Below are 26,822 nucleotides of genomic sequence, written 5' to 3' on the forward strand. Positions count from 1 at the left end.
AATAATGTGGGCACAGCGCTTCACAGGTAATGCAGTCCCAAAGGGCAGTAAATCCAGTCTGTATCTTTTATTTCATGTTCACAAAGGTAAACAAAGCACTTTGGCTGCAATCAGCCTGGCATCCTGTGACAGATGAACAGCTCCGGACTGTGACTTTTATTATTATTTAATTTGTATTATTATTTTTTAAATCAAGATCAGCTTTAAAAACATCTTCCTCAGTTTCCTGCCTGTGGACACTCCACTGTGAGTGACGTGACTTGCGTGTCTGCCAGTCCCATTCCCAGGCCAGCAGAGGGAGGGGGCTGTTCAGGAGAGGAATACTTATGCCCCTTCTCCTCCCCACTCCATGACAGTACAGGTCTATTGGAGGGGGTCACGCCCCTAGCCTAAAAAGGCAAAGCAGAATACAGCTGGTGTGGCTAGCTCTAAAAATAACCCAGGCAGGGCAGAATAGCCTGGGCTACGGTTACATTGAAGCCCCCCCTCCTGTCCTATGTGCTTCCTGATCTACACCCATCATGGGCAGGGAAAACGTTTAGGCTGCATCTGCACCTCTCCTCTGGTCAGCCCTGGAACTTTTTTCCTCCTCAACTTTTGCTCTCCCCCTCCTGGACTTTAATTGACCCTCTTCAGAGAACCTACGTGACGGTGACCCTTTGGTATATTTATCCTTTTTCATCTTCAGGGGAATTGAACATCCAGTCCAGACACCAGTTGTAATATATTTTGGTTGTGGCTGTTCTTCCTTGTAGGGGCTCTGTGCAGGGACTCATCCTTGACGATCAGGACTCAAACAGGATTAGGGAGGTGGCAGTCCATGTTATTTTTTTTTCTCGACAACTTTTTTGTTGTTGTTGCCCTAAGGGATTAATTGCTGAAATTACATATTCAAACCAGCATGACTGAGGGAGTCGAAGGTACAGTATCTACACAAGTCTAAGTATGTCTTTACATTTTACTTCCTTATTATGGGTAACTTAATTTGTTATTTTAAATGTTAAAAGCAGATGTGTAACATAGCTCAGCAGACATTTTGGAACCTGCTCTGTAAAGGAATCTCATGATTGGCGGCTTCTAAAAATACTGGATATCATGTAGCATATCATACTGGCTATTTGCTCTGCAGCCTTGAAACAGTTGTGATGATAGCACGGCTTTAAGTGTCTTGCACTTAAGGTGCATAATCCACCTCCATTATTACTGTTACAGACGTCATCTGACTTTTGGGAATCAAACTAATAATTATTTCTGGTGTACCTTGTTTTCCCTCAGTCAGTTCGAGTACCTGGCTCAGATTTTATTTAACCTGAGCCAGGGTGACAAAACTTAAAATTGACCTAGAAGGGACTATTTTGACAGCACCCAGGAGAGGATAAAGCAGATCAGTTTTGTTGGCTGACTCTATCTGACTCTATTACTGTCCTGAGATTAGTTGTCATGGATATCTACTAAGGGTTCCCAAGACAGGAACGTCAACTTCAGGCAGCGATGGGTCATGAGAGAAGGAAAGTAGATGTGTTGGAGCTTCATACATGTTTAACAGCACAGCATATTTGTGTGATGTATTCCATCACTATCCCCTCCACACTAATCCTGGAGTCCAGGATAATACCATACTGTGAATACCATTACTGTAAACCTGACAAACACACTCAAGTGCACATACCAGACACACACACACACACACACACACACACACACACACACACACACACACACACACACACACACACACACACACACACACACACACACACACACATACTGTTCAAGTCACAGTATGACTTGTGTATTGTTTTTTTGTTGAATCAAAGTGAGAGGAAGCCGGACATATGGTGTCTGTCTGCAGAGCCTCTTGAGTCAGCAGTTTGAGGGGACATGGGTACCCAATAATCCCCCTTGGCTGACAACGGGGTGCAGGCAATGGTGAAGAGAGCCAACAGGTGGCCTGATCCCACACTGGGCCAGGCTGGACAAACACACATGCACAAGCACATGCACAAGCACTCTCTCTCTCTCTCTCTCTCTCTCTCTCTCTCTCTCTCTCTCTCTCTCTCTCTCTCTCTCTCTCTCTCTCTCTCTCTCGCTCTCTCTTTCGTTCTTTCTGTCTCTTTCACACTCACTGACCTACAGTACCAGTCAAACGTTTGGACACACCTACTCATCACCTACTTTTCTTTGTTTTTACTATTTTCTACATTGTAGAATAATGTTGAATACATCAAAACTATGAAATAACACATATGGAATCATGTAGTAACCAAAAAAGTCATATTTGAGATTCTTCCAAGTAGCCACCCTTTGCCTTGATGACAGCTTTGCACGCTCTTGGCATTCTCTCAACCAGCTTCATGAGGTAGTCACCTGGAATGCATTTCAATTAACAGGTGTGCCTTGTTAAAAATTAATTTGTGGAATTTCTTTCCTTCTTAAGCATTTGAGCCAATCTGTTGTGTTGTGACAAGGTAGGCGTGGTATGCAGAAGATAGCTCTATTTGGTAAAAGACAAAGTCCATATTATGGCAAGAACAACTCAAATAAGCAAAGAGAAATGACAGCCCTTTAAGACATGAAGGTCAGCCAATACAGACATTTTCAAGAACTTTGAAAGTTTCTTCCAGCGCAGATGCAAAAAACCATCAAGTGCTATGATGAAACTGTCTCTCATAAGGACCGCCACAGGAACGGAAGACCCAGATTTGCCTCTGCTATAAAGTAAAAGTTTGTTAGAATTAACTGCACCTCAGATTTCAGCACAAATAAATGCTTCACAGAGTTCAAGTGACAGACCCATCTCAACATCAACTGTTCAGAGTACACTGTGTGAATTTGGCCTTCATGGTCGAATTGCTGCAAAGAAACCACTACTAAAGGACACCGATAAGAAGAGACTTGCTTGGGCCAAGAAACACAAGCAATGGTCATTGACCGGTGGAAATCTGTCCTTTGGTCTGATGATTCCAAATTTGCAATTTTGACTCATCAGACACACAGTTTGTGATTATCTCCATGGAGGAGGAGGTGTGATGGTGTGGGGGTGCTTTGCTGGTGACACTGTCTGTCATTTATTTTGAATTCAAAGCACACTTAACCAGCATGGCTGCCACATCATCCTGTAGTGATACATCATCCCATCTAGTTTGCGCTTAGTAGGACTATCATTTGTTTTTCAACTGGACAATGACCCAACACACCTCCAGGCTGTGTAAGGGCTATTTGACCAAGAAGGAGAGTGATGGAGTGCTGCATCAGATCACCTGGCCTCTACAATCACCTGACCTCAACCCAATTGAGAGTGTTTGGGATGAGTTGGACCGCAGAGTGAAGGAAAAGCAGCCAACATGTGCTCAGCATGTGGGAACACCTTCAAGACTGTTAGAAAAGCATTCCTCGTGAAGCTGGTTGAGAGAATGCCAAGAGTGTGCAAAGCTGTCATCAAGGCAAAGGGTGGCTACTTTGAAGAACTTCAAATATAAAATATATTTTGATGTGTTTAACACTTGCTTACTACATGATTCCATGTGTATTATTTCATTGATTTGATGTCTTCACTACTATTCTACAATGTAGAAAATAGTACAAATACAGAAAAACCCTTGAATTAGTAGGTGTGTCCTAACTTTGACTGGTACTGTACATGCATCCATACACATGCATGCACACAAATCATGATGGCTGGAGCAGCATTTCAGTTGGATACTATCGCTGTCATGGGCCGATTCAAAGAAAACACCAGAGACCATGTCACAAGCCAGTGCTTCTCTCTGATTTGCACCGACCTGATTTTACAGCAGCATATAAAATTTGAGAAAATGAACACTGCATTCTAACTACTGCAGCTGCACAACAATCAATGGCTTGTTCTGACCTAGTCTGCCACATTCGGGTAAATCGATGAGTAGCCTTGTCAAATGAATGGCGCACATAAAGGTCATATATTTTGTTTGTAAGGAAGCTCTCTCCATTTAACACCAAATCCACCACTTTACAGAGATTTATATTCATTTGTAGAGATGTTTTTTTTATGGCTAAGTCAAAGATCAACACATTCCATACAAGACATTAGATTACTTTGACACTGTGCACCATGTATACTACAATACAGTACCTTCACAGTCTAGCTATTCACCTGAGAGAAACTTGTCTCAGTGCAGTTTAATCACAAACAAACTCAACCAATCACTTGGTCTTCGTGGTTGGTTCAGCATCAGGCCACCAACCTATCTTTGGTTATTTTCTTCCAGCGCGATCCTCCACCACAACCATGGTCATAGAGAGCAAAAACGGGGAGGCGGGACAGCCCCTAGTCAGGGTGTCTAAGAGGACCGTGACTGACGACCTGTACACCACCTTCAGTTCCCCCATGGCCTGGATCCTGGTCCTAGCCCTGGTCATCACCTGGTCCTGCGTGGCCATCATCATGTTTGACCTGATGGACTACAAGGGAATCACAGGTAGGTCCTGAACCTGTCCCCCTACTGCTCCCACCCATCATGCATTGGGATGCTACTTCTAGGTCTGTGTTAGGTTCAAGTTTAGACTTACTCTTTGCATTAGGATTCTACCTTATTCCTCAAAGGCCTCTGTAGGTTAGACCTAGACTTCCTCTTTCCTCTGTACTCATTAGGATGAAAAGGGGCTAGTGCTGCTCAGTAGTTTATGTGATGCATCATGCATTGAGTTATCATCCATCTTGGTCATTTAGGCTTTGGTTTTTAATGATGTGGATATAGATTTTGTCCAATTATAAACAGCCCCTCTACTCAGGTTTGTTCATTAATTTAGCCTTAACATTTAGCCTGGATGAAACAAGGTCATGGATAATGGCTAAAACAGCCGATGTGGAATGCAGTGAGCTCAGGGAGCATGATAAGGCCCAGTAGCTTGTTGTTTCCAGGCTGGCACTACTTTATCTGAAGTGCCACTGCCCTACCAACGGTGTGCGGGCTCTCAGGGTAGCCGGGAGCTCATTGGCTGGTTACTGATAGGACCAACAGTGACAAAGACAGATAGGGTGTAGCATTGCAGTTTACTGTGCCTGGGAACTATCAGCAGCAGCTGTGTTCGGTTACAGTCAACAGTTATCTGAGAGAGGGTGAGCAGAAATAGCCATGCCCCTGTCCCAGTCAAACAGCTTTGAGTGAAATAGCTTACTTTTGGATGAGTCAAAATATGTACTGGTAGATACGATTTGAGATGCTTTGCTTCAGTCAGTAGGGATGTTATTGTATCACAGACTTGTGATTAACATAGTTCATTACAGTTGCAAACGCTTGTCGGTGCTATTGAATAGAAAGCTGTAAATATTTCTTAATCTTTCCATAAATAGTTTAAATGTCTTCAATAGCTCAATCTAAACAATACAATAATTTGAGTTTTGCTTGTTTTTTTTGTGCAGCTTAAGTAATAGAGCAAAATAGACCACAATTAAAGGACAAAAAAACTATATTTTCACCTGAATTCACTATTAGTCTTGACATGAGCTTTTAAGTCTTAAGTGATTCATTTGACAGTGTTTTTAAGGGCTTATTTCCAGGCAAAATCATCCCATTAAATTGTGTGACAATTGCTCTCATGCATCCGGCTTATGATAACTTACAACTGTCAATTCAGTTGACTTTTCTATCTCAATTTATACACAATTGCCTTCATGCTAACACCTTCTCCGCTATGTTTCTGAGCTGGTCACGGGTGCACCTCAGATGCACGCTCAAGGTCCTAAATGATAGCATAACCGCCATCGATGATCCAAGATCGCATAGCAGTTCAGACGTCTTTTGTCCTCGTCTTGTCGTGTCCTGTATATATACATATTTACAACTTTTTTTCACATACATTTTATTTTTATTTTCCATCAACTCATCTTCTAAACACTCTCCTGCAACCAGCCTCACCAATTTATATTTATAAAAAAGTATTATTTACCTCAGATCTGCAATCCTTCAGGAAGCTAGCCAGAAACTCCAGGAGGCTGGCCAGAAACTAGCCAGAAGCTAGCCAGGAGCTAGCCCAGAAGCTAATCAGAAGCTAACCACGGTTTGTGGTCATCGGCTGTCCTTTAGCTCGAAAATCTATCGAAAATCTATCGCCAGTTTTGTACGGCGCAGTGCGGCTCGGAACGGAACATACCGGACCAATTTTTCTCTCCATGTCCCTGGATTTCAACTGCTCTCTGGACATTCATACCCGGATCTCACAGCTAGCTAGCTGCTATCCGTGTGACAGTCGGCTTTCGTCGATTCCGGAGCAAACATCGATTGTTCCGGTGCTAGCCAGCTCCGTCAATCACGCCTGAGTTCCATCATTCACTCCTGGGCTGCAGTCACCTATCCGGACCCGTTTCACTGCCTACGCGGAGCCCCACCGGGCCTTCACAACCGGACTGCCGACGTTATCTACCTGAAGGAGATCCGGCTGGCTCCTCTGTCGCGACGTTACCGGAACGCCCATCTGCGGCCCGCTAACCGTTAGCTGTCTTTCCGGCTGCTATCTGAATAGACAATCGGACAATTTATTTATTTGAATTATTATGTTTTCTTCTCGGGCCTCTATAACTATATCTATTGTTCTTATTTTTGTTGTTGTTGTGTGATTTGGATTAATCCCCTCTACCACACGGAACCCCACTAATCTACTGACCGAACGCAAGAGGTGGCTAACAACAGACTCCATCCTATGCTAGCTTGCTACCGGTTGGCTTGGCTTGCTGTCTAAATCGCCGTGACCCTAAACCAACCTCTCCACTCACTGGACCCTTTTGATCACTCGACTAAGCATGCCTCTCCTTAATGTCAATATGTCTTGTCCATTGCTGTTCTGGTTAGTGTTTATTGGCTTATTTCACTGTAGAGCCTCTAGTCCTGCTCACTATACCTTATCCAACCTATTAGTTCCACCACCCACACATGCAATGACATCTCCTGGTTTCAATGATGTTTCTAGAGACAATATCTCTCTCTTCATCACTCAATACCTAGGTTTACCTCCACTGTATTCACATCCTACCTTACCTTTGTCTGTACATTATACCTTGATGCTATTTTATCGCCCCCAGAAACCTCCTTTTACTCTCTGTTCCAGACGTTCTAGACGACCAATTCTTATTGCTTTTAGTCGCACCCTTATTCTACTCCTCCTATGTTCCTCTGGCGATGTAGAGGTGAATCCAGGCCCTGCAGTGCCTAGCTCCACTCCTATTCCCCAGGCGCTCTCTTTTGACGACTTCTGTAACCGTAATAGCCTTGGTTTCATGCATGTTAACATTAGAAGCCTCCTCCCTAAGTTTGTTCTATTCACTGCTTTAGCACACTCTGCCAACCCGGATGTTCTAGCTGTGTCTGAATCCTGGCTTAGGAAGACCACCAAAAAATCAGCCTTTTTAATTCCAAACTACAACATTTTCAGACAAGATAGAACTGCCAAAGGGGGCGGTGTTGCAATCTACTGCAAAGATAGCCTGCAGAGTTCTGTCCTACTATCCAGGTCTGTACCCAAACAATTTGAACTTCTACTTTTAAAAATCCACCTTTCTAAAAACAAGTCTCTCACCGTTGCCGCCTGCTATAGACCACCCTCTGCCCCCAGCTGTGCTCTGGACACCATATGTGAACTGATTGCCCCCCATCTATCTTCAGAGCTCGTGCTGCTAGGCGACCTAAACTGGAACATGCTTAACACCCCAGCCATCCTACAATCTAAACTTGATGCCCTCAATCTCACACAAATTATCAATGAACCTACCAGGTACCTCCCCAAAGCCTTAAACACGGGCACCCTCATAGATATCATCCTAACCAACTTCCCCTCTAAATACACCTCTGCTGTCTTCAACCAAGATCTCAGCGATCACTGCCTCATTGCCTGCATCCGTAATGGGTCAGCGGTCAAACGACCTCCTCTCATCACTGTAAAACGCTCCCTGAAACACTTCAGCGAGCAGGCCTTTCTAATCGACCTGGCCGGGGTATCCTGGAAGGATATTGACCTCATCCCGTCAGTAGAGGATGCCTGGATATTTTTTTAAAATGCCTTCCTAACCATCTTAAATAAACATGCCCCATTCAAGAAATTTAGAACCAGGAACAGATATAGCCCTTGGTTCTCCCCAGACCTGACTGCCCTTAATCAACACAAAAACGTCCTATGGCGTTCTGCATTAGCATCGAACAGCCCCCGTGATATGCAGCTGTTCAGGGAAGCTAGAAACCATTATACACAGGCAGTTAGAAAAGCCAAGGCTAGCTTTTTCAAGCAGAAATTTGCTTCTTGCAACACTAACTCAAAAAAGTTCTGGGACACTGTAAAGTCCATGGAGAATAAGAACACCTCCTCCCAGCTGCCCACTGCACTGAAGATAGGAAACACTGTCACCACTGATAAATCCACCATAATTGAAAATTTCAATAAGCATTTTTCTACTGCTGGCCATGCTTTCCACCTGGCTACTCCTACCCCTGTCAACAGCACTGCACCCCCAACAGCAACTCGCCCAAGCCTTCCCCATTTCTCCTTCTCCCAAATCCATTCAGCTGATGTTCTGAAAGAGCTGCAAAATCTGGACCCCTACAAATCAGCCGGGCTAGACAATCTGGACCCTTTCTTTCTAAAATTATCTGCCGAAATTGTTGCCACCCCTATTACTAGCCTGTTCAACCTCTCTTTCGTGTCGTCTGAGATTCCCAAAGATTGGAAAGCAGCTGCGGTCATCCCCCTCTTCAAAGGGGGGGACACTCTTGACCCAAACTGCTACAGACCTATATCTATCCTACCATGCCTTTCTAAGGTCTTCGAAAGCCAAGTCAACAAACAGATTACCGACCATTTTGAATCTCACCATACCTTCTCTGCTATGCAATCTGGTTTCAGAGCTGGTCATGGGTGCACCTCAGCCACGCTCAAGGTCCTAAACGATATCTTAACCGCCATCGATAAGAAACATTACTGTGCAGCCGTATTCATTGATCTGGCCAAGGCTTTCGACTCTGTCAATCACCACATCCTCATCGGCAGACTCAACAGCCTTGGTTTCTCAAATGATTGCCTCGCCTGGTTCACCAACTACTTCTCTGATAGAGTTCAGTGTGTCAAATCTGAGGGTCTGTTGTCCGGACCTCTGGCAGTCTCTATGGGGGTGCCACAGGGTTCAATTCTTGGACCGACTCTCTTCTCTGTATACATCAATGAGGTCGCTCTTGCTGCTGGTGAGTCTCTGATCCACCTCTACGCAGACGACACCATTCTGTATACTTCCGGCCCTTCTTTGGACACTGTGTTAACAACCCTCCAGGCAAGCTTCAATGCCATACAACTCTCCTTCCGTGGCCTCCAACTGCTCTTAAATACAAGTAAAACTAAATGCATGCTCTTCAACCGATCACTACCTGCACCTACCCGCCTGTCCAACATCACTACTCTGGACGGCTCTGACTTAGAATACGTGGACAACTACAAATACTTAGGTGTCTGGTTAGACTGTAAACTCTCCTTCCAGACCCATATCAAACATCTCCAATCCAAAGTTAAATCTAGAATTGGCTTCCTATTTCGCAACAAAGCATCCTTCACTCATGCTGCCAAACATACCCTTGTAAAACTGACCATCCTACCAATCCTCGACTTTGGCGATGTAATTTACAAAATAGCCTCCAATACCCTACTCAACAAACTGGATGCAGTCTATCACAGTGCAATCCGTTTTGTCACCAAAGCCCCATATACTACCCACCATTGCGACCTGTACGCTCTCGTTGGCTGGCCCTCGCTTCATACTCGTCGCCAAACCCACTGGCTCCATGTCATCTACAAGACCCTGCTAGGTAAAGTCCCCCCTTATCTCAGCTCGCTGGTCACCATAGCATCTCCCACCTGTAGCACACGCTCCAGCAGGTATATCTCTCTAGTCACCCCCAAAACCAATTATTTCTTTGGCCGTCTCTCTTTCCAGTTCTCTGCTGCCAATGACTGGAACGAACTACAAAAATCTCTGAAACTGGAAACACTTATCTCCCTCACTAGCTTTAAGCACCAACTGTCAGAGCAGCTCACAGATTACTGCACCTGTACATAGCCCACATATAATTTAGCCCTATCAACTACCTCTTTCCCAACTGTATTTAATTTATTTATTTATTTTGCTCCTTTGTACCCCATTATTTTTATTTCTACTTTGCACATTCTTCCATTGCAAAACTACCATTCCAGTGTTTTACTTGCTATATTGTATTTACCTTGCCACCAAGGCCTTTTTTTGCCTTTACCTCCCTTCTCACCTCATTTGCTCACATTGTATATAGACTTGTTTATACTTTATTATTGACTGTATGTTTGTTTTACTCCATGTGTAACTCTGTGTTGTAGTATCTGTCGAACTGCTTTGCTTTATCTTGGCCAGGTCGCAATTGTAAATGAGAACTTGTTCTCAACTTGCCTACCTGGTTAAATAAAGGTAAAATAAAAAATAAAAAAATAAAAAATCGATAAAAGACAGTACTGTGCAGCCGTCTTCATCGACCTGGCCAAGGCTTTTGACTATGTCAATCACCGTATTCTTATCGGCAGACTCAACAGCCTTGGTTTCTCTAATGACTGCTTCACCTGGTTCACTAACTACAACACTCTACTCAGGGAATTGTATTCAGTCTATCACAGTGCCATCCGTTTTGTCCCAAAAGCCCCATATACTACGCACCACTGCAATCTGTATGCTCTTGTTGGCTGGTCCTCGCCACATTTTTGTGTCCAAACCTACTGGCTCCAGGCCATCTATTGGTCTTTGCTAGGTAAAGCTCCGCCTTACCTCAGCTCACTGGTCACCATAGCAACACCCATCCGTAGCGCGCTCTCCAGCAGGTATATTTCACTGGTCATCCCCAAAGCCAACACCTCATTTGGCTGCCTTTCCTTCCAGTTCTCTGCTGCCAATGACTGGAACAAATTGCAAAAATCACTGAAGTTGGAGACTTATATCTCCCTCACTAACTTTAAGCGTCAGCTGTCAGAGCAGCTTACCAATCGCTGCAGCTGTACATAGCCCATCTGTAAATATCCCATCCAACCAACTACCTACCTCATCCCCGCATTTGTTTTTCTGCTCTTCTGCACACCAGTATTTCTACTTACACATCCTCATCTGCACATATATCAATCCAGTGTAAATTGCTAAATTGCAATTACTTTGCCACTATTGGCCTATTTATTGCCTTACCTCCTTACTTCATTTGCACACACTGTGTACAGATTTTTCTATTGTGTTGTTGACTGTATGTTTGTTTATTCCATGTGTAACTCTGTGTTGTTGTTTTTGTCGCACTGCTTTGCTTATCTTGGCCAGGTCGCAGCTGTAAACTTCTTCTCAACAGGGCTACCTGGTTAAATAAATGTGAAATAAAATAAATGAATAAAAAATAATCGTACATTGAAACCACATCAGTCTGAGTTGTTAACTGTATTGTATTAAATAGAGATCCTGCAGAATGTCTTTCTCTTTGATTGAGTGCTGCTGTTGAGAAGGAGACACCAATCTGATGTGTTGCAGATAAGCCTGCAAGGAGAGATATAGATTTCATCTACAATGCATAATAACGAGCATTGAATGTGGCCAATACCGATGGTCATCTACGGAGGAATGACCTTCTAAACCATTCCATGTGAAATAATGGGAAGAAATTGAGGCTGTGGCTATTTCTACCGAAGCCTCTCAGCCTTGGCATAAGTATAAAAATTGTATTTATTAGGTGTTACTAGTCAAACTACAGCTAAACTATACCCTAAACCAATTTCTTAAACAGTAGCCTTATTAATGAAAACAAAGGGGCTACATTGGGGTCACACATCCCTAAATTCGATTGGGGAATGGGGGTTAAGGTTGGTAAAAATTATCCCAGGGGATACTGTATGGCACCAGGACAACATGGGAGGGTGATAATCACCACACAAAACCATGGCATCATCGATTAACCCATGAAAGAACAAAAATAGACAATTACTAAAGGACCAAAAATAACAAATATCAATTCTTAACACTTTTTGGCGTGAGTAGAATTTGTACACATACAGTATAATGTAAATGTAAATATACCAATATCATATAAACCTTTTAAAAAAGTGCCTTTGAAGCCACAATCTTTGACGACATGCTGAATCACAGTAATACTGAAAGCAAGTCTCATGTCCTTGCTTTTAAGAACCGTCTGTCAGGACAGGTAGCTACTGTAGCACTTGGTCACCTGTAGGATATTGAGTGGTATCATCTCTCTCTGTGAAGGATGACTGTGTCACTAGACTCCCTCATAGACTGGTCCTCTTTTTTGGCTACCCCTCACTGTTAGAAAAGAGACTGCCAGAGACATTGGAATTTAAGGGAATAGCTATGAGTACATGCCACTCATAATTTCATACCAAATATGTATGCTAGTGGACCCAACTGGATATCCAATAGAGTTTTGGAATGATTATTTTATTTTGAAGACAGTGATAAGTGACAGCAAGTCCACTTTTTTTTCATACTAATTTCATCGCCCATATACACATTCAGTACTTTCCATTTTTGACACCGAGACATACAGTAACAGGGAAACATGCTAAATTAATTTCAACAAGGTCACAAACTAATCGATATGTAAAACAAAAGGCTGTGTGCCCTGAGACAGAATACAGTGTGATGAGAAAGAATTCATACCCTTTGACTTATTCCACGTTTTGTTGTGTTACAGCCTGAATTCAAAATTGATTAAATTGTGTCTTGTGACTTGCGTGGGCATTCTAGTTTCTTTATTTCTATGTTTTCTTTATTTCTATGTTGTAGCTGGGTATGGTTCTCAATCGGGGACAACTGTCTATCGTTGTCTCTGATTAGGAAACATACTTAGGCAGCCTGTTTTTCCACCTTAGTTGTGGGTGGTTGACTTCGTTAGGGCCTGTATAGCCCTAGTAAGCTTCACGTTAGTTTTTGGTTGTTTCTTGTTTTGTTGCCGACTTTAAAATAAAGTATAATGTACGCTCACCACGCTGCACCTTGGTCCGGTCATTTCCCTGACGACGTTCGTGACAAATTGTTTCTCTCACCCATTTACACACAATACCCCATCATGACAAAGTGAAAACATGTTTTTAGAAATGTTTGCAAATTTATTGAAAATAAAACACAGAAATATCTCATTTACATAAGTATTCACACCCCTGGGTCAATACTTTGTAGAAGCACTCTTGGCAGAAATTACAGCTGTGAGTCATTCTGGGTATGTCTCTAAGAGCTTTCCACACCTGGATGTGCAACATTTTCAGATGATTATTTTTGAAATTCTTCAAGCTCTGTCAAATTGGTTGTTGATCATTCCTAGACAACCATTTTCAGGTCTTGCCATAGATTTAAGTGAAAACTGTAACTTGGCCATTAAGTGAAAACTGTAACTCGGCCATTCAGGAACATTTACTGTCTTCTTGGTAAGCAACTCCAGTGTAGATTTGGCCTTGTCCTGCTGAAAGGTGAATTCATCTCCCAGTGTTTGGTGGAAAGAAAATTGAACCAGGTTTTCCTCTAGGATTTTGCCTGTGTTTATTTTGTATTCTGAAAAACTCCCCAGTCCGTAACGATTACAAGCATGCCCATAACATGGTGCAGCCACCACTATGCTTGAAAATATATATTAGAATTTGTATTCAGGACAAAAAGTTAGTTGCTTTGCCAAATTCTTTGCAGTATTACTTTAGCGCCTTGTTGCAAACAGGATGCATGATTTGGAATATTTTTATTCTGTAGCTTCTTTCTTTTCACTCTGTCAATTGGGTTATTATTGTGGAGTAAGTACAATGTTGCTGATCCATCCTCAGTTTTCTCCTATTACAGCCATTGAACTCTCTAACTGTTTTAAAGTCACTATTGGCCTCATTGTGAAATCCCTGAGGGGTTTCCTTTCTCTCCGGCAACTGAGGTAGGAAGGACGCCTGTGTCTTTGTAGTGACTGGGTGTATTGATACACCATCCAAAGTGCAATTTATAACTTTTATTTTTACCCGTCAACCAATAGGTGCCCTTTTTTTGCAAGGTATTGGAAAACCTCCTGGGTCTTTGTGGTTGAATCCATTCACCGCCCGAATGAGGGGCTTTCAGATAATTGTATGTGTGGGTTACAGAGATGAGGTAGTAAAAAAAAAGAATGTTCAACTCTATTATTGCACACAGAGTGAGTCCCTGCAACTTATTACGTGATTTGTTAAGCCTTAACAAAGGAGTTAAATACTTATTGACTCAAGACATTTCAGCTTTTCATTTATTTTTATTTTTTTGCAAAAAAACAAAAATGTTGACATTATGGGGTATTGTGTGTAGGCCAGTGACAAAACATCTGCATTTGATCATGTGAAATTCAGGCTGTAACACAACAAAATGAGGAAAGACCACTTTCTGAAGGCACTGGATTTGTTTTGCTGGCCTTGGAAATGATGAACCTAGCCATAACACAGCCATTTAGTGGACAGCAATTGGGTATGACTGCATTTTTAACAGGAATTTGTCCCACCATGACATTTCAATAAAGGGCAACACTCAGTAAATGAAATACTTAGCCAACATTTTGTAACAATGAGCAGAGTGTGTTGACTGTGAGGACATTTTATTCCCCTTGATGTGCACCACATAGCCCGGGAGGCGACCAATTGGAGTTGAACCAAGTCTATTGTCATGCCACCACTGCTTCCTTTACAGAGAGAGAGTGTGTGAGAGAGAGAGAGAGAGCGAGAGAGAGAGAGAGAGAGAGAGAGAGAGAGAGAGAGAGAGAGTGTGTGTGAGAGAGAGAGAGAGAGAGAGAGAGAGAGAGAGAGAGAGGGAGAGAGAGAGAGCGAGAGAGAGCGAGAGAGAGCGAGAGAGAGCGAGAGAGAGCGAGAGAGAGCGAGAGAGAGCGAGAGAGAGAGAGAGAGAGAGAGAGAGAGCGAGAGAGAGAGAGAGGGAGAGAGAGAGAGACCTAAACCTTCCAATGTGTTTTAGAACAAACCACAGAGTCTTCCCATAATGAGAGACTTAGTTTGGATGGTTGATTCCACTCCACTCCCAAGTCCATTGCCTTCTTACCACTTCTTTTATGGTAATATGTTATTTATTTCTATGTATTTAGTTGAAGTCATCCTTCCAGGAATCAGTGTCGACAGAGAATAGAGATAGAGGGGTTGAAATGCAACAGTGTTGAGGGATATTTGTTCATTTACATGACGTAGGTTGAAGTGCCAATCAAGCAAATGTCACTGAATAATCAGTATTTCATTGGTATGCTTCAAATCATACAAACCACAGCAGTGTGTCATAACTGCACATTAGCTTTTGGAACAAATCAATCAAGTCAATGGGATTAAATAAAAATGTAAAAAACATGTCAAACCAAGTGTTGCTACAGTATGTCAGATTCAATAAAGAGTGAACGACATATTGTGCTCGTTATAGTTACGGCACAGCATTTTGTTGTTCTCTCCCGTTTTTCACACCTATTGCATTATGGGTGTTTACTTTTTGTATGTTGATGTGTTCTCTACACTATGGTCATGTCTATCTTTGTTTCCATTGTGATGAATGTCTTTGTGATGACCTTTATTTCTTCTGTCACCATACTTCGATTGTGAATTGTGAGTAATTGTGTCTCTGTGCCATTGGTTGTTGTGGTAAGACAGTCCGTTTCCTCCTCCCAGAACGCATCACTCTGGAGTTTGTTCTTCTCCCCACATTGATCATGTGCATGTGATGGAGACTGTTCACTGTCCCTGTCCCTGTGTCACTGCTTATATACCTCTGCTTCTAACAGGGGTCCCCCCACCTCCCGCTGTCAGGAAAGCAATTAAGGAGGCAGGGAGGTCTAGAGGCAAGCCATTATAATATGCTTTTAACTTTGTTGTGATGATTAGAGGCCTTTGAGGCCCTTAGTGAGTTTGAGTTGACTTAACGTTGCAACTAACTTTAGAGGAGTAGATCAAATGAATTCATATATTTGTTTAAAGAATATATATTTAAATATAATACAATTTACTATTAACAACTAATATAGCAAGTAATTAGTCCATTAACTCATGTCATGATAAATACACAACATGGACAAAGGTATATGGACACCTGCTGGTCAAACATCTTATTCCAAAATCACGGGCATTAATATGGAGTTGGTCCCCCTTTGTTGCTATAACAGCCTCCATTATTCTTGGAAGGCTTTCCACTAGATGTTGGAACATTGCTGCGGGGCCATGCTTTCATTCAGCCACAAACACATTAGTTACAGTAGGTCGGACACTAACATTGGGTGATTAGGCCTGGCTCGCAGTCGGCGTTCCATTTTATCCCAAAAATGTTTGATGGGGTTGAGGTCAGGGCTCTGTACAGGCCAGTCAAGTTCTTCCACACTGATCTCAACAAACCATTTCTCTATGCTACTCGCTTTGTGCATGGGGGCATTGTCATGCTAAAACAGGAAAGGGCCTTCCCCAAACAGTTGCCACAAATTTGGAAGCACAGAATTGTCTAGAATGTCATTGTATGCTGTAGCGTTAAGATTTCCCTTCACTGGAACCAAGGGGCCTAGGCCGATCCATGAAAAACAGCCACTGACCATTTTTCCTCCTCCACCAAAATTTACAGTTGGCACTATGCATTTGAGCGGGTATCGTTCTCCTGGCATCCGCCAAACCCAGATTTGTCTATCGGACTGCCAGATGGTGAAGTGTGATTCATCACTCCAGAGAATGCGTTTCTACTGCTCCAGAGTCCAATGACAGCGAGCTTTACACCACTCCAGCCATTGCTTGGCATTGCACATGGTGATCTTAGGCTTGTGTGCTTGGCCATGGAAACCTATTTCATGAAGCTCCAGACGAACAGTTCTTGTGCTGACGTCGGTAGTGAGTGTTGCAACCGAGGACAGATATTTTTATGCGCTACTTGTTTCAGCACTCGCCAGTTCCATTCTGTGAGCTTGTGTGGACTACCACAACTAAGCCGTTGTTGCTCCTAGACATTTCCACATCACAATTACAGCACATACAGTTGACCGGGGCAGCTCTAGCAGGGCAGAAATTTGACGAACTGACCTGTTGGAAAGGTGGCATCCTATGACTGTGCCACGTTGAAAGTCACTGTGCTCTTCAGTATGGGCCATTTTACTGTCAATGTTTGTCTATGGAGATTACAGGGCAGTGTGCTCGATTTTATACACCTGTCAACAACGGGTGTGGCTGAAATGGCCAAATCCACTCATTTGAAGGGGTGTCCACATACTTTCGGCAATATTGTGTACCTTTCAATACCTTTGATATAAGCATTTAGATATTGTCGATAGCTGGAACGTCCATTTGTTCAGAATTGCATAGAAAATAAATTCCCACTTAAATATTTTCAAGTCCAGGAAACAAAAAGTTCTTGAATATGGCTTTATTAACCATGTTTCCTTAACCCACTCATGCTAATTCAGCACTACTATAGATTATATAACTAATAACCACTCTCTTCTGAATATCCATTATACTGCTTTGGTAATTGCTCGCTAATGAGCACTAAACAGTCTATAGAGCAATCTCTAAAGACCAGTCAGTCAGATTCTCCTGAGAGTTGTCACTAACACAATATGCTGGCAGGGGTGTCTGACATGTCCTGTAGTCTGTACTGTAGCATGTTTGCATGTCATTCCTACTGCGTGTCTCTACCTACGACTAAATGGAAATGTACAGACAGACGGACAGACGGACGGACGGACGGACGGACAGACGGACAGACGGACAGACAGACAGACAGACAGACAGACAGACAGACAGACAGACAGACAGACAGACAGACAGACAGACAGACAGACAAACAGACAGACAGACAGACAGACAGACAGACAGACAGACAGACAGACAGGTGGTCATCTCCACAGTGTATACGCCAGCAGAAGTTAGAAGTAACCCATTGGACCATGGATGGAATGTTATACTACATCACATTTTTATAGTCATTTAGTTACAAGCTATTGTTTATAGTCATGTACACATTCATCTTCATATCATTTCTGTTTGTTTCTGGGTATGAATTCCGTTGCTGGGATTTGCTTGTTCTCATACATTTACCTACATACAGAACATTTGAACGGTGTAGGATTCCATTTGACAGATTAAGCACAGCATATTGTTAAATTAATATTTATTGTCTATAACAGAATGCAGTTCTATACATTGGTAACTAAGTATTCTTTAAATATTCCTTAGTCTAGTTTTGAGTGGAGTGTTTCTAGAAGTGAGTGTGTAGCTATGTTTTGCGGGGTCTTAACTCACACAGCCTGTTCACCACACTCTCAGGAAGCATTCAGCATATCAGCTCAGATCCCATGAAAGTGGTGAACGAGGCGGTGGAGGAGTCCACTGGCTGGGGCAACCTGCTTCTGACCTTTGCCTCCAACCTGGTAGCACCTGAGGAGGAGGAGGAAATCGAAGGTATACTTCACACATACTACCCTACTAATAGACCAAATAACAGCAACAACAGTAACATAACAAACAGAACACCATGGTATTTCTAAAAGAAAAAGGGCCAGCCCACTTTGATTTGATGAGTCACCTGCCAGGTCATGCCTCATTCAACTTCATGGATGCAGGATAAATCTGACAGACTGAACCTGTGAACCATAGCGCAGCCACGGGCTTATCTCCAAGGCTAGCCTGTGGTCCTCTAAACACTACACAATACTATATACACTGTAAATCACAGTATGTTGAAAGAAGGTCCATACATATCAACCTGAGCCTGTTTATCAAATCTCATATTACATGATGTATTGTCACATTAAATACAGAGCTCCATCCACATAGAGCTAATAACAACGTTCCAAACTTCAAACTAAAGAATGGGACACTTTTTTCCAGCCTTTCACACAGAAGAATTTTGAAACGGAAGAACAATGCTCTCGACCTGCAGCGTGATACCTTTAACTCCTGTACCACATCTGTGTGAAAAAAGAAATTGAATTCAACCACACATCTTCTCTGCCTCTCTCTCTCTCTCTCTCTCTCTCTCAGATCTCATCTCCAGGCTTGCTCCACACTCACCACTACAAAACACTCACCAGTGTATGTTCCCTCACAACAACATCAGCACATACAGTTTACAGTTTGCTAAAGGACATCTAAAACAGCCAAGGAGCTAGTCTTCATTCCGTAGCTTAGCCTGTGATTCAGCTGGGTATTAAGATATATTTCTACCAGCCTTATTGAACCAGGAAGGAACTTGATATCAATAGTCCTTTCCAATGGCAACCTAGCGATTTACCAGCTCTTATAACAGGAGCTCTAAGTATACCCCTGTGTGGAGGATAACTACAGTTCCACAGTTCAGGGACAAACAGTAATAATTTGTGGCAGAGAAGTGAACACACATCAGTGTGATTTGGGAAAGCAAATGTGTATAGTTAATTTAACAGCAGCACCACACGTACAGTTCAGCAGCTGTTATTGAATTACAGTACAACAAAATAATGTAAGCAAACCTCACTTAGATTTGACTAATAGTTTTGCTGTGCAATAAAGTGAATGCAGGAGAGTAGCACGAATGTCAGTCCCAATAGTAACTCACTGAAGAAAGCAATGTAGTTGTATTATGTACACACACACACACACACACACACACAAACACAAACACAAACACACATGCACACACGCACGCACGCACGCACGCACGCACACACACACACACACACACATGTACACACTCAAAATTAGAGCTGGAGTGAATCAATGAAAACACACAGATGGATTAACTTTATAGTTGTCATCCAGGCAGCTTCTGATGTAATATTGTTGTATTTATAAAACATATAATGTTCTATGCATCATCAGGATGCATACAATATTATAGGTAACTTTGATAAGGCAGGTATTTCAGATGATAGTATGGCTTAGTTGGGAGAGGATCGCCAGGGTTATGGGTTCGATTGCCACAGAGGACAAAAATAATAATAATAATAATAATAATAATAAATCATCTGAAAATGTAGGCACTCACTCTGGATAAGAGAGTCTGCTAAAATGTAAATGTATTTGCTATCTGGTGATCAGCAATACTTTCTGCCTAGGCTGAAAGAGTGAATTACAAGGTACAGTAGTGGTTAAAAACATCTATTATGAGACAGGCACATTATGCACACATTTTAGTCATCAATACAAAATGCATATAGACATTCATTATGGCAGCATGGGAATACCTCCAAACACATCTACAATATCATCCAAAGGTACAGAAGTCTTTGTCGTACAGACTAAAGTTTAACTGAACCCACTGCATCCCTTCTTGACACGCATACACACACACACATGCACACACACACGCGCGCGCGCGCGTGCACACACACACACACACACACACACACACACACACACACACACACACACACACACACACACACTCTCTCTCTCTCTCTCTCTCTCTCTCTCTCACACACACACACACACACACACATATGGTAACAGTGACAGTAACAGTGACCTCTGCTCCCTGTTAAATGATGGAGAGAGTGAGTCTATGGAGGGATGGAGGGCAAGACAAATGGAGAATATAGGGACAGAGAAAGTAAGAAGAAAGGGTTGTCCCACGGTGGCTATGCATAGCTCACTGGACGAAATGCAGATAGATGCTGACCTGCCTGGCTGTCTGACAGCTGTCTGTGAGTTACGATCTAAAGGGCAGAGACTATTTCTGTCTTACTGTAGGGTAGACACTTTAACCACTCATACAGGCACAACATAGTGTCCAGGTTTTGTGACTCCATGGCATTGGAACCTTCTTAATACTTCAGATTCATAGCATTAAATAACACATTATTAAATAAATAAGCTTTAAACGTTATTTGTTGCTTTAATGCATTTATACAACCTGGTAACGTTATCTCTTAGGCTAATGTGGTTTGAAAGGACCTCCTTCTCTCTGCAGTTAGAGATACAGTATATTTCAAAACGCACCCCACAACATCAAACACACCCTTCAGAATTAGCATTTTCCTCTCATTTAACTTCTGAGAGAAAAAATAAATCCCAAATGTGAATATCTGCTATTCATAGCTAGAGTCAGTTTAGCACAAACGAGGTGGGTGTATTTTCACATCTCCCTTGAAGAACGGCTGACTCGTCAAATCAAACTGTTCTGTAGAAACTGAACCTGTCTACTGACTTCTGTGGAGTTCACACTTGTTTTCCTCACAAACTTAGCATAACACAAACTTAGCATAACACAGCTGACATGTTAGACATAATTCTGCTACCACTCCCAGGCTCTTTCACAGGAATACATTTCACTAAATCGTCCACCTTTGCTCTGAGATTCATAGTAAACAAATGTACAAGCTGTTGTTGCTGTTGTTGTGTAGCCTACTGCCTCTCATTGAGTTGACTTATGCTCTTTAGCGCCTTTAGTGATTTTTAAGAGGTAAAAGTAAGGTGCCTGCAGCTGGAGAAGAGCATTACTCCCACTCTGATCCACATTCATAATTTATTCTGCCTTCATCAATGTTTCACTAGATCTACTTCGTTGGTTCCTTTCTTACAATAACATATCCCCCCCAATCTGTTTTTAGGTGAGCTACATCCGGTGAAGAAAAAAGGTTTGTTTTCATGTATCTATTAATTTACTTATTTACTTTTTAAATTATTCGTCAATGTTTTATAATAGCTGTTTCCTTCATACTCTTTATAACATAGATGTTTGTGAAAGGGAAAAAAAAAACAATTTTCTTGAGAAATGCTTCCTGGCAATAGCGCTATTGCCAGTCAATGTGAATGCTAGCTCTTCTGCCTGCTACTTCCTGTGCCCTGAAAGGACTCAGCTACAGGTTACTGTGAGGGACGCGAGCTTGGCTTTACAGCTTAGCAGGCCTGAGATAACAATCTCACTCATCCGGCCACTACTGAAGCTTTCGAAGTCAAAGCCTTGTTTCCTTCAGCAAGAGCTTAGATGTGCCGCTTAGTCACTCCAAACCTGCTGCTGAAATACAGGTCACTGCATGGAGTTACCTACAAGACCTATAGCATTTGTAATCGACTGTAGTGTAAGATGTACTATACGATGGTTTAGCTCTATCTAGTAGGCTAGACATGCTTGGCTGTGCCCAGAGACCCTAACAGAATGACCCCATAACATAAGCCTATATCTCTCTTATACTGAGAAATACTATTGTTTCATTCACTTCCCTTTGACTTGCACTGTTGTAGCTCGGAGCTTAAGATATTCATTGTACCCTGCATTTACATCTGCAACCACGTGCATGTGACTAATAAACTCTCTAAATCTCTAAATCTCTAAATCTAACACACAGCTGCCTAACACCTAACGATTCTGCCCCGCTATCTCTCTAGATGGCATTTTGAAACCATTCCACTGCATAGTTTTCCACCACCTATCTCCACTATGCAATTCCCCTCACTCTTTAGGAGCCTCACATCAGTGACAAAACAGATGAGCAAAATTAAACCCTGACACAAGATGAAATTATGCTTGTTTTAGTTTTTTTTAGGGCCAAACATTTAATTAATGTAGGTAGGCTGTCCCAATGATTTGAAAATATTACATAGGCTGAGGTTAATGGGGGTTGATTTTGTGGATGTTCACCTTGGCACGTAACAGTAAAACCGCCCCCAAAAGATATAGGATGGTACGTTGAAGAGGATCATCATGCTGAAAGTGAGAAGGGGGGAACAGAAGGCACCATGGCCATGCTTTCCAGGTTTATAGGTAAACATACGATGTTTACTATATTTAAACTACATTAGATCTAATGTAGTTAAACTAGAATGGCACATAACAAATGCACATGCTAGTAAGCAAAATCAATGTATATCACTCTAACCAAGCTATTCAGCAGCGCTATTAAATGGTTTGTTGTTTTGTGGCTTTGCTAAAATGCTTACATTTTATTAACATAACCATCGTATTAACTTGGTTACTTGCAGTACTCTTACTAACTTCTTATCCATAGTCACACATTGTGTACTTGTCAAGGGACATGGATCACTCTTTGTGTTTAACCTCTTGCTACTGAAATCACCTTCCTTCCTACCTCATAGCTGCATTCCTACCATCCAGAAAACAAGGTCTGTGCCTTCCTGTTCTTAATACGCTCATATAGAAAATGAATCAGATATGAAATAACATTAGACATGTATTGATGATTGATACATGGGAGTGAGGCATTTTGCTGCATGATGTCTATAAGTGGAGAGTAATTTATGGCAAATGTGTGTTCTGCTGTCATGAATTGCTATATAATGTGATATTACTAGCCTGTACCTGTTTGTGATTACTTGCTCAATTTGTTCCCAGACACCGTAATTATACTCCCAGAAGCTACTACAGACAACTGGTCCATTTACCTTAATTATGGATCGCTGTAATACATGGTCATTACACGTCTTCTGGTTGTTGATATTGTAGTAGGATAAAATATAATAGTACCATTCATTTCAGTGAATTCGAAATTCAAATGTCATAGTTGTTTGCAGTTAAAGATAGACCATTACAGTTTATCTCAGTCTGACTTATTATTTGGTAGTACTCTGGTACAAATACTCTTAAAGGGGCAGTTCAGACAAACATTTGATTTTTCTGTGTTTTATATATATTTCCACACCATGAGGTTGAAATGATACTGTAAAATTGTGAAAATTATGATAATGCACTTCTAGTGCTCTATTTTAACAAACCTAACACAATGGTAGATCTAAGGGCTCTATTTTAACAAACCTAACATGTGGTAAATCTAGGTGCTCTATTTGAACTAACCTAACACAATGGTAAATCTAAGGGCTCTATTTTAACAAACCTAACATGTGGTAAATCTAGGGGCTCTATTTTAACAAACCTAACATGTGGTAAATCTAGGGGCTCTATTTTAACTAACCTAACATGTGGTAAATCTAGGGGCTCTATTTTAACAAACCTAACACAATGGTACATCTAGGGGCTCTATTTTAACTAACCTAACATGTGGTAAATCTAGGGGCTCTATTTTAACAAACCTAACATGTGGTAAATCTAGGGGCTCTATTTTAACAACCCTAAAACAATGGTAGATCTAAGGGCTCTATTTTAACTAACCTAACACAATGGTAAATCTAGGGACTCTATTTTAACAAACCTAACACAATGGTAGATCTAAGGGCTCTATTTTAACAAACCTAACACAATGGTAAATCTAGGGGCTCTATTTTAACTAACCTAACACAATGGTAAATCTAGGGGCTCTATTTTAACAAACCTAACACAATAGTAAATCTAAGGGCTCTATTTTAACAAACCTAACACAATGGTAAATCTAGGGGCTCTATTTTAACAAACCTAACACAATGGTAAATCTAAGGGCTCTATTTTAACAAACCTAACACAATGGTAAATCTAGGGGCTCTATTTTAACAAACCTAACACAATAGTAAATCTAAGGGCTCTATTTTAACAAACCTAACACAATGGTAAATCTAGGGGCTCTATTTTAACTAACCTAACACAATGGTAAATCTAGGGGCTCTATTTTAACAAACCTAACACAATAGTAAATCTAAGGGCTATATTTTAACAAACCTAACACAATGGTAAATCTAGGGACTCTATTTTAACTAACCTAACACAATGGTAAATCTAGGGGCTCTATTTTAACAAACCTAACACAATAGTAAATCTAAGGGCTATATTTTAACAAACCTAACACAATGGTAAATCTAAGGGCTCTATTTTAACAAACCTAACACAATGGTAAATCTAGGGGCTCTATTTTAACAAACCTAACACAATAGTAAATCTAAGGGCTCTATTTTAACAAACCTAACACAATGGTAAATCTAAGGGCTATATTTTAACAAACCTAACACAATGGTAAATCTAGGGGCTCTATTTTAACAAACCTAACACAATAGTAAATCTAAGGGCTCTATTTTAACAAACCTAACACAATGGTAAATCTAAGGGCTATATTTTAACAAACCTAACACAATGGTAAATCTAGGGGCTCTATTTTAACAAACCTAACACAATGGTAAATCTAAGTGCAGGCAGTAGCACTATAGGTTCATATTTTTGCTATTTTCACTATTACAACTATTGGTGCACTTGCTGGCCTTGACGTGAAAGGGCTGGGTTTTGATGAATAAACAAGTTGTCGGTATATCGAGGCTTGGCCCCTCACTGGCCAATCAGAACGTGCTCCATGGCCAAATATGTGGTTGCTTCAAGTTGTGTATTTAGGGTAATTTATGTATTGCCTTGGAATCACCAGCAATTCCAATGTTAGTCCGTTATAATTTGGCAAATGTAGACTTGTCTTATGCGGCGACCAAATATGATTTATGAACATAATCAGAACCATCTTACAGATCAGATCATATTCACACATCTACAGGAGTTTCATTGCAGGTGTGCCACGGAGTTGTCTCCATAAAACCAGGAAGGTGAATAATTCCAATAAGTGTAGTTGTAATAAGATTAAACATTTTAACATCGTTTTAACAACAACAACAATAAATACATGTAAAAGGTAATTATATCATAAAGACGTCTGGATGAAAAAGACAGGCATTGCTGTTGAACCAGCCTTCGTTGGGCCTAGGGTAAGGGAGGGCTTGGGTTTTGAACAGAAAACAATCAATTGTCATAGGAAAAGAACTTCTAAATACGAGATTCACCGGTACAGAGGTTCTCATCTCTCATTTCATGATGGACATGGACTTTGTAGCCTAAACAAGGGACCTGCATGGCTAAAATAATGTGGGCCTGCTTACAATGCATAGATAAAAAGGGTATGTCTACTCACTGTTTTGCTCCTCTCAAACTGAATATTTTCATAAAGCTTTGGTGATTAAGATTTATTTCCAAGCGGTCTCAGGAGTCAAACCCTTTATTTCCAAGCGGTCTCAGGAGTCAAACCCTTTATTTCCAAGCGGTCTCAGGAGTCAAACCCTTTATCGACAGTCTTGACTACTTTGCAACTGCATTGAACAGTAAAAAAAAGGCTTCATACAGAGGAGGGGAGGCTATGCTTTTAATCAAATAAAACAAAATGGGAAAAAACATTAGTTTTTTATTTTGCTAAATACATAGTCAGAAAGCAGATAGTCTACTCTTGTTCCATGCCCATACCGGCAGTGTGTGTCACGGCTGGATAGGCTGTGTTTCCATTGTCAAAATTCATGCCATAACTAACTGCGTTACCAAAACCAGCTTTTGGTTGGTCTTAAATATCCCTCTCAGCGCTGCCTGAAAGTAGCACTTCGGATCATGTTTTTAAGGACACACCTCAAATATTTCCATCCCTCCCATCTGAGCACAAGCGAGCTGATATAAGACAGGTAAATTGCTGAACCTGGCTTTAGGGCTGGAAAATGCCAATGCGACAGTTTTTACATGACAAAATAGCAAACTAACGTGCATTTGACACTAGCACCACCTTAAAGCCAGCCGAAAATAGAGCCCCTAGTGTAAGAGCTGTTTGAGTAGACTGCCTGAAATGTCAGCTTGTTTGGCTGGGTGGGATTCTTTTATACCAGGCGGTATAAATTAATAGACCAATAACAAAGAGAGTTTGCCCTCTCTGCCAATAACAGATTGTTTTCAGGTGACACATCCCTCCCAGTTGGCTCCTACAATTAGGCCATTCTCTCTGAACACTCCCAGACAGTCCTAGCTAAATTCTTGCTTGAGAAATTGCATTTTGCTCAGAAGAAAATGTTGTTGTTTTTTAACCATTTTATTTGAAAACAATCACAGTAAGGTACTAAATTGTTATTCAGAAATGATTTGATATTCAAATGAAAACTGCTGCATTGGACCTTTAATTAAGAACAGACGT

At 41.4% G+C, this 26,822-nt stretch overlaps 1 protein-coding gene across 50 annotated transcripts in view; it reads left to right on the forward strand.

The window, feature by feature from the left end:
• The first annotated feature begins 354 nt into the window (after window positions 1–354).
• Window positions 355–26,822, forward strand: part of LOC110529565 (uncharacterized) — an 83,493-nt gene continuing 57,025 nt past the window's right edge. For 31 of the 50 annotated variants that reach the window (XM_090242847.1, XM_090242829.1, XM_090242830.1 and 28 more), the window contains exons 1-6: window positions 446–920; window positions 4,248–4,457; window positions 15,789–15,845; window positions 18,304–18,438; window positions 21,567–21,593; window positions 23,053–23,079. In XM_090242847.1, coding sequence (XP_090098973.1) covers window positions 902–920; window positions 4,248–4,457; window positions 15,789–15,845; window positions 18,304–18,438; window positions 21,567–21,593; window positions 23,053–23,079 — 475 coding nt within the window. In that variant the 5' untranslated portion in view covers window positions 446–901. Of the gene's footprint in view, window positions 944–4,247; window positions 4,458–15,788; window positions 15,846–18,303; window positions 18,439–21,566; window positions 21,594–23,052; window positions 23,080–26,822 lie in introns of all 50 variants that reach the window. The other 19 variants (XM_090242844.1, XM_090242858.1, XM_090242860.1 and 16 more) reach the window with 3 other exon arrangements.

Source organism: Oncorhynchus mykiss, chromosome 8, assembly GCF_057628025.1.
Source record: "Oncorhynchus mykiss isolate SJ-2025 chromosome 8, ASM5762802v1, whole genome shotgun sequence".
NCBI lineage: Eukaryota > Metazoa > Chordata > Actinopteri > Salmoniformes > Salmonidae > Oncorhynchus > Oncorhynchus mykiss.